The sequence below is a fragment of the Gymnoscopelus braueri genome (genome assembly GCF_963280865.1).
Source record: "Gymnoscopelus braueri genome assembly, chromosome: 14".
Taxonomy (NCBI): domain Eukaryota; kingdom Metazoa; phylum Chordata; class Actinopteri; order Myctophiformes; family Myctophidae; genus Gymnoscopelus; species Gymnoscopelus braueri.
The window spans coordinates 41,854,022-41,866,447 of NC_137619.1; the positions used below are offsets into that span (position 1 = coordinate 41,854,022).

At 40.0% G+C, this 12,426-nt stretch overlaps 1 protein-coding gene across 1 annotated transcript in view; it reads left to right on the forward strand.

The window, feature by feature from the left end:
- The window catches only part of LOC308100128 (neurexin-1a-like), a gene marked incomplete at both ends in the record, with an annotated part of 542,450 nt that overhangs the window by 437,508 nt on the left and 92,516 nt on the right, over positions 1–12,426 (forward strand). Inside the window, 1 exon segment of the mRNA XM_080449034.1 lies at positions 3,026–3,197. Within this exon segment, the coding sequence (XP_080305160.1) occupies positions 3,026–3,197 (172 nt within the window).

Here is a 12,426-nt window from a genome sequence, read left to right on the forward strand (position 1 = left end):
AGCAGACAGGACTACCCTAACGCTCGGACCCCCCCCTGCTGTCCATCTTCAGCTTGGTTTACTGTCAGCTTAAGGTTATAAAAGAGTGTGTGTGTGTGCGTGTGTGTGTGTGTGCGTGCGTGCGCGCAGTGGTGGAAAAAGTACTTGCATGTTTTACTTAAGTAAAAGTATCAATACTGCAATGTAGAAATACTCTGTTACAAGTAAAAGGCCTGTGTTCAAATTTACTTGAGTAAAAGTACAAAAGTATTGGCATCAAAATATGCTTTAAGTACCAAAAGTACAAGCTCACAACGTGTCGCGATGCGACGTGTTGTGAGCTTGTAGATCGGCTATTTTCAAATAGCCTAGGTATAAAACAGGGCTAAAGTGGTTAATGTATGTTTTATAATGTAATAATTTATATCTGAAAAGAAACTAGTAACTAAAGTTGTCAAATAATTGTAGTGGAGTAAAAGTACAATAGTGCCTCTGATATGTAGTGGAGTAGAAGTGAAAGTACTGACAACTGGAAATACTCAAGTAATCACTACTCACCTGTGTGTGTGTGTGTGTGTGTGTGTGTGTGTGTGTGTGTGTGTGTGTGTGTGGGGGTGTGTGTGTGTGTGTCGGGGCGTGTGTGCGTGTGACAGTGTAGTACGTCTCTGCTGACTGGATAATGACATGCAGAACGCTGCGCCTCAAGGTTGAACCTCCAACCAGATGCTCTTTTAACTGCAGTTTATAAAGAGCGCGGGATTGTGCCAACATATGTGCTCATCCCAGCTGGATCGGAACTGTACGGTTTCAGGGACTTCGATTATGTGCCGTACAGTATAACGAGACTTTATTAGGAGGAGATACCCCCATTACTGTCAAATCTGCGGAAGCTATAGCTTAATTTTATACTCCACAGTACGACCAAGGGGCCAGCTTCTGAGTTGTAAATTGAGGCCGTATAGGAAGTGACATGGCCTTGTAGTCTCACTTTTTCACCCCTGCTGGTGTCAGAAAGAATTACGCACCATTCAAGCGGATGGGTTTTAGCCAAACTTAACACTTGATTTTATTACCATAATGAACATTGTCATACGTACTATATGCTTCCAGTCGCTAGTTTAAAGTCTTCTTTCAATCACCATGATATGCGTTTTGGTAAATCATGGTCCCATTTATTTTTAAAATTGATGATAAAGTAGGGTATGCTGTAGGAGGGGCGTGGCTACCTTGTGATGATTTGATTGACAAGCTACATTCCCCACCCCCGCTCTGGTCCCAACCAATAGCATTCATTTCCGTGTACATTCTTCGGACCGGATTTAGAAAGATGGCGGATTTGAAATTGCTGAAAAATAGGCTTCATTTACGGTCTGTGGAGTCTATGGGTGTAGCTTTGTCCATCCTTTTTACTGTCTATGAGCACGACAGTGTTGCTTCCCCAAAAAATAACTGATCTACAAGTTAACGTGTCGCAAGCTTGTACAATAGATTGGTTGTTGTTTTCACAAAAGTGACTGGCGCGATGGAGCATACAGTAAATTAAGCTTAACGCTTTAATGGGTTCAAACCTCCTGTCAGAACTTTCCCTCATTATTTCCTCTCCATAGTTTATGTTAGTGGGGTTCTGCTGGTTCGAGCTGTCTCTGTAATGATACTGTAGCCGTAGCTCGTTGTGATTGAATTATGCACTCACACTATCTGCTCAGATACAATAATATCTTCTCAGCAGACTTTGAAGCGGGTGTATGTTGGTCAAAGTGAAGATGAGCCATTGTTTTTCATGTGTAAAATGGGCTCTGAGCCAAGTAGAAGTGCCCAGATGGTTCTTTTCATTATCTAAACGTGTTGGTTCAAATCGGGGGGGAAAAAAACACCTCAGTCCACAAAAGGAAACAATAAAAGTGCCATCAGGCTCACATTGGGGAGATAAAGTTGCGTTAAAGTTATGTATTTTGTTCGCCATGAATTTGCTAAATGTTTTCACGTTTCTTTGTTCGCCAAACATACAGTTGTTAACAGAAGACATAATATTCTGTACATTAAATGGATCGTTCACCCAAAAACAATCTTATTGTCTATCAATTACACACCCCATGAAGCCTGGAATTCCTAAGACAATAGTTGACGCCTAGCCGAAAGATGCTAATGTCTCCGGTAGGAGACTCAAAGTTGACACTTAGAGTCTCCTACCGGAGCCGCCACCGGTCATCAAATTATTGTCTTGGCTATGGCTATGCGACAAAAAACAAAAAATCGCCATGAATTCAAGTTTCCATGGGGTGTGTAATTGATAGGAAAACAATCATTTTGGGGGTGAACTATCCCTTTAAAGTGATTGCAAGTGATTTTGTCTCGTCTGAGGACGACCTAGAGAGAGCAACTAAGTGAGCAACTAATTGAAGTGATGATGTCAATTATTTTAATATCTCTACTTAGTCTGCTGCTGTTCTTCAAAGAGTAAACACCTTTATATTGACTTGTTATCCACTTTTCATTGCCTGTGGTGTAATTAATGAAATTATGTCATTATGAAAGATTAAAAAAGAAAAAATCATTTATGTTGATTAGCGTTCAGATTAGTATTCAGCATTAGAATGTACGTATTTACATTTTCATGCTGTAGCATATCTCAAGTCAGTGATAAAAATGTAATAAGGAGATTTCAGAATTGTTTGCATTTACTAGACAGTAGGTCTTAGGATTAGATGGATAAATAAATAAATACACTTCTCATCCAAAACAAACAAAACATGAAAGTGCAGTACATCTCTACTCTCCTCTTATTGGTATACAGAATAAAACATATTTTCTATAAATCCACAATATGGTAACTTCTTAAATATTGCAAACCAAGATAAAGCAAATATACAGCATGTCCTCGCACATAGACATGTATTTATTTTGTTTATTTGCAAAGGGGATGCTGCGACGTGCATTCAAATGCCATCATTGTTTACAAATATTATGAACATGATTATGTTTGATCATTAAATCTCCTCTCCTCTCCTCTCCTCTCCTCTCCTCTCCTCTCCTCTCCTCTCCACAGGAAAAGGGAAACATTGCGGTGGTGTTTAATGTCGGAACAGACGACATTAATATTGAGGAGACGTCAAAGTTTGTAAATGACGGAAAGTACCATATAGTGAAGTTTACGCGGAGTGGGGGTAATGCCACTCTGCAGTTGGATGACCTACCAGTCATTGAGCGCTACCCCACAGGTGAGTGACCCGCTCTTACCCATGATGCTCTCTGCCACCATTTAAATGTATTTACGTGGCCACGCCTATCAAGCAATGGTTTAACTGCTCTTAACCTGTTTAGGAAGTTGGATATGTTTTTGCCTGCCATGTGAATGCTTTTATTAGCCTTCTTTTACAAAGACAATACCAGTTTTATTGAGGTTTTTCCATATCTATGTCTATCTCTTTACATTAACCCAAAGACTTGACTATTCTAGGTGACATAGTACATTACTGTTGAAGGTTTCATCTGAATTCTCTCATGTTGCTAGGTAACAAGCCAAATCCCTTGGACACATTGTCCAGTCAGTTGTTGGCTGGTTAATGTTGTGGTGTAGACTAACTAATAAACCAGTCTAGTGTAACATTTGGTATCCAGAAAAAAGGGGGCGTAAGTTCATAATGTGTTGGGACGTTCACTGTCATTGTTGAAAGTTTGAAAAGCTTTTTTAAATACTGTGGTTAGCCTACATTGTGGCTCCCATTGAGTCAGATGGCTTTCACGCTGTGTTCGCGTCCTTACAAATACTGGTTAGATATAAATGACATGCATTTTTACAGTACTACACTGTAAAATCCAGCAGATTTCAAAGATAAATTATCACTGAGGATTTTATTGTTTACAATTGCTGCTGGTTCAAGTTCATTGGCCATTCATTTGATAGTAACTTCAAATCAATGCACCGTTTCTGTAAAATGGTCGTTTCAATTTGCTGTTTTATGGTGGCAAGTAATAATGTGCCAATGTGAATATTTCACAGATTGTTTGTCAGCTCAATCGCTTGTTCAATGAATGGCTATAATGATTTTGCAAACCTTCAGTAAATCTGTCACTTGAGAACACAATAAGCATCATTTAGGAGTTAAATACACGTATGAGTTGTTTCTTGTTGTGACTGTAAACTGTGTTGACACCGATGCTTTTCACTGGCTCGATTAGAATTGTTAAACTTAAAGTGCATTTGACATTTTGACATTTACACTTATTTTCCTTCTGACAATTTGCATTATATATAATGATTGCATCGCTCTTTTATATGCTGTATGAGACACAAACTTTTACTGTTTTGCATTAATTTACTGCTTGTGACTTGTGCAAAGAAAGAAATTGTTGTAGGATATGGTTGAGATGGTAACGTATTACATACTGTAGTGATACATACTGTAGTGTAACATACAGATGCATGAAAAACAAAACACATAGTGATACATGACACCAGTGGTGGAAAGTAACTAAGTGCATGTACTCAAGTACTGTACTTAAGTAAAATCTTAAGGTATTTGTACTTTACCAATTTCCAACTACTACTTTTACTTCTACTTCACTACATCTCAGAGGCAAATATTGTACTTTTACTCCACTACAATTGTTTGAAAACTTCAGTTACGAGTTACTTTGCAGATATACATTTTTACATTGTAAAACATACATTAAGAACTTGAAGTCCTATTTTATAGGCTATTTGAAAATAGCCGATCTACAAGCTCACAACGCGTCGCGATGTGACACGTTGTGAGCTTGTAGATCGGCTATTTTCAAACATTTAGTACTTTTACTTTTGCTACTTTAGGTACATTTTGATACCAATACTTTTGCACTTTTACTCAAGTAAAGTTTTGAATTCGAGACTTTTACTTGTAACAGAGTACGCAGTAATGATACTTTTACTTAAGTACAAAATGTGAGTACTTTTTCCACCACTGACTGTAGCGATACATAACACATTACATAACATATTGCAGCGATACGTAACATACTGTGTGTGCTGTACATCAAAGCATGTTGTATTGTAGATCAAACTCAGAGGGATTTTTAACTATGAGGTAAGTCAGTGAACATCTTTCTGAAAGGGCAATGTTGAACGCAACAACAACAACAACAACGGGTGAATGTAAAGTGATGGCCTTACACTGGAGATACAGGAAAAAGCTCAGTAACACTGGCCCTGTGTACAGTATTATGTGTGTTTAAATAATGTCACCTTGTCACTGCTAGTTGGACAGCTGTGAACTTGAAAAGTGTTTTTTTCTGCCACAGCTTTGGGTTCATTAACATCTGAAATGTTTAAAGGTTTTGACAAAAGCTATGACGGGTCCATTTGGTTACATTTTTTACATTTTGGAGCTCAATTTACCCTTTAAGACTGGGAGAAGCATCTGTGTCATTTTTTGATTTGAGATTAAAAAAATCATTATTTTACACTTTGGCTATTAAAAATTAGCGCGGCACCGAGTGCCACACTATGAGCTTGTAGATCTGCTATTTTTGAAAAATTGAGAAAATGTGTGCAAATCTTTGAATATATATATTTTTAAAGCGAACATTTTTAACTCAAATCTTTGCTTCTGGGGGGGTCCCTGGAACTAAATATTTTGAGATGGGGGTCCGCCGCCAAATACAAATAATTTTGGGGGTCCTTGACATGAAAAAGTTTGAGAACCACTGATATAGTAATATAAGTTTTTTTTTCTTCAGAAAACTGTTGTGTTATGTTAGATCTGCTATGTTATGTGTTATGTCACAGTTTGAAATGGTGAACCAACACCCCCCTACACCTGCACACACGTTTCTCAGACATGTTGAAATTTGACAACTTTATAACTGTACTGCATGATGATGCCACGTGTGGGCGTTAGCTAGGATATTGTTACACTACAGCAGTGGTTCTCAAACTTTTTCATGTCAAGGACCCCCAACTTCACACTTATTAGCCCACGGACCCCCATTTGAAAAGATATGTCATGCAGGGACACCCATAAGAGACGATTTTAATTTCAAGGACCCCCAGTTTGAAATGCATTAGGCCTACGGACGCCCATGTAATGGCATTTCTATCTCTGAGACCCCAATTGATATTGTAAAATCAATGTTAATTTAACTCTGAGAGTGTACAAATGGAACCATATGGACCCGTTAGGGTCCATTTGGTTCCATTTGTACACTCTCAGAGTTACAGACCCATAAGGGTCCATTTGGTTCCTATCCATCATTTAACTGGGGACCCCCTGGAACTCTCAAGGACCCCTGGGGGTCCCCGGACCCCACTTTGAGAATCAATGCACTACAGGATAACCGATACCGCACAGTGAAATCCTAAGCGTTAACTTGTTTTAAATAATTTGGTTAGATTTGTACAAAGTCAGACTTACAAATGGGTGAATTAACACTGAGGATTTGACTGTGTATGACATGTTGGAATGATATTGCATTTGACAGTGGTTGAACACTGGATATCTGCTCACAGCCACAAGGTGTAATATTTTTCATTAAAGTAATACTAGGTAACTTTTTCAACAAAACTAAAGTTAAATTGTATATAATTTGTGAGTGGCAAATGTTTCACAACACCCACTCCATGAATTTCACCCCCGAAAGCCTTTTCTATTATAATTTCTATTGAAAAGTTCCCGCGAAAATGACGCCATCCGGCCCAGAAAACGGAAAAGGAAATGCACCGGTTTCCTGTTTGGCCAGGAACAACCGCACCGGTTTCCTGTTTGGCCAGGAACTACCGCGCTAATAACAAAAAGGAATCTCACGCTGTTTTTAAGAGATTGTAGGATTTGAAGATCGAAAAACAACAGAAAAAGAAAACACAGCTCACGGTAACTAAAGCTCCACTGGCTAAGAGAAACGATCCACAGATAGTATAAAACAATTAAAAGCGCTTTTTGAAACGCTTCCGTCTTCCGGTGAAAACAAATGGAATTCTGGGTAACGCAGTAATAAACGAACGGCCTGCAGTGACGGTAATGACCAGCAGAGGCTGCTAAAAATCGTTATTTGTGGACCTGCATTGTAGTACTTTAAGACAACACATATTTTTTAAGTATTTAGATATATTTTAAATTATTATTTTCGTTTATACCTCAAAACAGACGAGGCTTTGTTCCTCCTGTGACCTTTAACGCCCGTCCCAAAGGGGACACACGGGTCCCAGGTTGAGAACCACAGCTGTGAATGACTGGGTCACAGGTTAAACGGATGATAAGTTCAACATGTCTGTCCCCGTTTGAGTAACGTTAGGTGACGTTTTTTAAGCCATGACCAGTGCATTCATCTGAATGGAAGAACATTTTATGGCTTAGGATTCAATCCCCACCGCTCGCCTCGGGTAGAAAAGGGAAGCTAATGTCTTTTGACATGTCATGGACATGCCAGAATGCACCGCCGGGCTAAATGCATGGATGCAGCTTGTCTGCAAAGCCTCTCCCAGAGCTTGTCTGCATGCAACAGACACCCTCAGTCCTCCCAAACACACATTCAGGTGTGCTTCTCGCAAGTTGTAGGAAGAACCTCCATGGATGGAAATAACCAGTGGTGGAAAAAAGTACTCACATTTTTAAGTAAAAGTATCAATACTGCGACAATAATATTACTTGTAACCGAAATACAAAAAAAAAAAAAAAAAAAATGTAATGTAATGTAAAAAAAAATGTAATTAAGTAGAAGTCCAACGTATTGGTATCAAAATGTTGTTTTTAAATGTATAAAAATCTTTTGAAAATAGCAGATCTACAAGCTCACAACGCGTCGCGATGCGACGCGTTGTGAGCTCGTAGATCTGCTATTTTCAAATGGCCGAAATGTGAAGTGGGTAATGATTTTTAATTATCAAAATCTACAAAGTAACTAACTAAAGTTGTCAAATAATTGTAGAAGTAGAAGTAAAAGTATTGAAAATCGGAAATACTCCAGTAAAGTAAAAGTACCTCCAAAGTGTACTTAAGTACGGTACTTGAGTAAATGTACTTAGTTACTTTCCACCACTGGAAATTACTTAACAGTTTTAAGGCTTACATTTTGGATCCATTCTCAATTAAAAAACTGTGACACTAATGGTAATTGGGACAATTTAGTCTTATCATTGACCTACTTAAAGCAGGATTTTGCCTCAGTCCTGAACTAACACCTGTCACATCTCAATGCTAAAAAATGATAATCACAACACTTAACAGTCTTGCAACTCATGCACGATACGCCATAAAGAGTAAGAATAAGAAATGCAAAATCTTTGGGAAGGATTTGGATTTGATTCTAAGAAAAAAATAATTGTCTTTTCATTGTCTGGCACGAGGATTGCTTACAAATGCCAACAGATGGCTGCAGCCAATTTTTCAAAAACTAAAACACCACTAGCATTACTCTTTGAACATGCTGAACGGTTGAAGATAAATAACATACTCTATGCTTTTTAAAATTCCAAATCATCCCCTCAAGAAATGTGAGCAGAGGATTTGAAAGCTTTAAAGGAAGTTAACATTCTCTAGAGGTCAAGATTCTAGAATATATTTCCAGCCTTATGATGGGTAATTGGTAATTCCACTGGCTGGGCAAGGGAAAATATCACCTAATATATTTCACAAGTAGAAAACGGTATACCTTCAAGCCATTAGGAACTAATGTATTAGGCTGTGGTCACGCCGAACGCAAGTTTTGCCTATGCGGCGGATTCTGCCAATGCTTTTCAATGGGAATGGAGCAACAAACCCGTTGAAAAGCTTTGGCAGAATCCGCTACATAGGCAGAATCGAAGTTCGTTGTGACCGCATCCTAACTGTACATTTTCAAGCTTTTGACTAAATATTGAAAACAAAAAAAAGTGCATTTCCATCTAAATTAAGCATGTGAATTATATTGTCAATTCTGAAGCATACATTTTCACAGAACGCAAATATGTCATGACCATTTTCTGTTAGTCAGAAAAAGACAACCCCCATAAATATTGCCAATGACAAAGATTTGAAAATGTTTAATGAACATCCGCGTGAGTCAGTGCAAAATCATTGCATATTTCCTCCTCTAGTTATGAGCATCAAATAACATCAATTACTCAAAGGAAAGGAGGGGGAAAAACGCTATAAGTGATAAGCATACTGCAGCGTCATCAATGCTCGTAGGAACAAACAGACAAAATCTAATCCCGTACCCACCAAAAGCGTTTTACTGACAAAGCCCAAGTCTTGACTCTCTCCTATTAGGCTGACTGAACACTAATTACTGTACCTCCGATCACAATTACTGAGAGGTTCCTCCCTCCAACCCCCGAAGCACACAAAGCCATTATTCTCTGTGCTCATCTGTAGTTTGATTAGGCTCCATGAATGCCTTCTAACCCAGTCATAATAGCAGCCCTCAGCCTCTCATAGACCACTCACAGATCAACAGTGATCATAATACGAGTAGACGGCAAGGATAAGAACGATGGCCGTGGAGTTCAGTTAGATGGAGTCGAGGAGATTATATGGGAGGGGGGGGGGGCTATCAATTGTCAAAAGCATGGGAATAATTACCCCACCAGCTCCTACTATTCTGCCCTGGTAATCTCATTAAAAAGTCACATACTGCATACTTATGGGCTATTAGAAGTCCTTAGTCCAATTATAAGAATCTCAAACGCAGAGCACAGGCTCCGGAGTAGCTTTCCCTTTATTGTAGTAGCCACCAGTTCTCCCCCTCTCTCTCCCTCTCTCCTTCTCTTTTTTCCCCCTCTCTCGTCCTTTTCCTTTTATTCCAACACAAAAGGGCTGGACAGCTACAAAAAAAAAATCAGCCCCTTCTCCTCTGAGTCCAGGCCATGGAAGTAATACCATCACAATGATGCTGCTGTAGGCCCGTAGGGGGTGCAGTGCGGTACACTAGCCGGATCGCCCAATGAATGACTAACGCTGCACACCAAGATAATGGAGGAGGCCCTGGCCTTGTTCTGCTAACGTTACTGTTATCAGAGCGTGATGCACTTACAGAGCTCTATCTCTGCTCACTCCACTCCCCTCAGCTCTGTGTGGACCTGCTCCTTCTCCACATTCTATCTTTTTTTTTTCACTGTTATTTTTTCAGCCCTTCCCCCCACCCCCACCAGCACCACGCAAATGGTTTGGACCTGACAGGTTTTTTTTCCCGTCTCCCACCTTGCAGGAGCAGTGGTGTAAAGTAACTAAGTACATGTACTCAAGCACTGTACTTATAGGCCTATATAAAACATCAATTAACCACTTTAGCCCAATTTTATACCTAGGCTCACAACGCGTCGCATCGCGACGCGTTGTGAGCCTGTAGATCTGCTATTTTCAATTTCTTTAAATACATTTTAGACATATGATAGCTTGTGAAACGGGACTGCATACTGAGTACTTTTACTTTTGGTACTTTTGGTACATTTTGATACCAATATTATTTACTCAATAAATTCTGAATTCCGGACTTTTTCTTGTAACAGAGTATTTCTACATTGCAGTATTGATACTTTTACTTAAGTAAAACATTCGAGTACTTTTTTCCACCACTGCCAGCACCACGCAAATGGTTTGGACCGGACATTTTTTTCTTTCTTTTTTCGTCTCCCACCTTGCAGTTATAGTAGTATGATTTCTGAGCTATGGAGAGAGGTTTTAGTTTGAGCTCTTTTTAGCCATGGCCGTATATACGCCACGGTATTATTATAACCACACCGCTTTCCACTTAATTCTGTCCATGAGCCGATTTAGTCAGTTGAGCAGCCATCAGTGAGCAGGCGTGCCAATTTTTTTTTTTTAATAACAAAAAACGGCGCAGCGGTTGCCACTGCCAAAGTAGAAGATGAAAGAGTGCAGCGAATAATACAAAATAATGGCAATATTCGTCTCGGTCCGTCCTCCCCAATTCTCTCCAGCCGCGTCGACGGTGGAACGTTTGCATATTTGTTCGTTTAATGTGGAATGTGAGTGTCCGAGGGCTTGTAATGAGATAAAGCTCCTTTGCCTTATCGGACCACTTTATTAACCAAAAATAAAACAAGGAGCGAGGGCAAGCCAGGGTCGGTAGGGACAGGACAGCCAGGCTCAGCTGAATGGCCGCTGTCTGGCAGAGGAGATAAGCCAGCCAGCCCCCTGTCCCGTACCAACCGGTGGCCACCGGCTCGGCTCACATCAGGCGTCGGAATGAATGGGGTCCTATAGCCGCATTCAGGTTCCCAGGGGATAGCATTGTTTAACACTCTAACGCTCCTCGGCGGGGGATCAATACACGATCAGGCCCCCGATTATATCCACACTTAATTAACCTGCGTGGCCATAAAAATAGGCGAGAAGAGCGTAGGATCCATAGCTAAAAAAAGATAAATAGCTGCCCGAGCTCCTGTTTTTGAATTATAGCCTTTTTTACACAATAGCACGCCGAAGCGTGTTTGTAGCATTATGACCGTGATGAAAAACGTTGGTTTATAGGCCGAGGGTGATTGTCTACATCAGTGGTTCTCAACCAGTGTTCCGGGGACCACCAGTGGTCCTTGGTGTGGGGGGGGGGGGCCGGGTACCAGGGGGTCCCCAGCTAAATTAGTCAACATAGCCGCACAATCATTTTTAACCACTTAGCTTTGGCTATTAAAAAATAGCAGATATACAAGCTCATAGCGCGGCACCGAGTGCCGCGCTATGAGCTTGTAGATCTGCTATTTTTGAAAAAATAAATAAATGTGTGCATATCTTTGAATATGTATGTTTTAAAGCGAACATTTTTTTACTCAAATCTTTGCTTCTGGGGTGGTCCCTGGCACAAAACATTTTCAGATGGTGGTCCGTGGCCAAATGAATATCAATTTTAGGGGTCCTTGGCATGAGAAAGGTTGAAAACCACTGGTCTGCATTTATTCATTCAGTGCCTCTGCAGGAGTGTACAGTACAGTCAACCCACTATTGTCCATGTCTGCACTAGGCACCAGGTCTGTGTGCGTGTGTACGTGTCTCACTGTCTGTCTCTATCCGATGGTCTGTCCATCTGTGTGACTGTCAGTACATTGGACCTGACACCTCCTTTTAACAAGCTGCCCAGTCCACTCAAACCATATACTGTACTGTACTTTGTTGACCAGTGGTCCCCCACAGTGTTGATTTTGTCGACTAAAACTATGACGAAAAATGTTCGTCGACTACCTTTTTTCACCGACGAAAACTAGATAAAAACTAAGCCACGATGACTAAAACTATGACTAAGTATATTATTCAATAATATTATTATATTATATTATTATATATCAATTTCGTCAACAAATAAAAACTAGACTGAAATGTTAGTGAGGGGCTAGTAGAGAAGAGATCCTGTAGAACTAAAAGACTAGTCATTTGATGTTTGGTCGCGCTCGGGTGTTGTGCTCTGAAAATAGCAGATCTACAAGCTCACAACGCGTCACACAAATACCTAAAACTAAATAAAAAATCAACACTGGTCCCC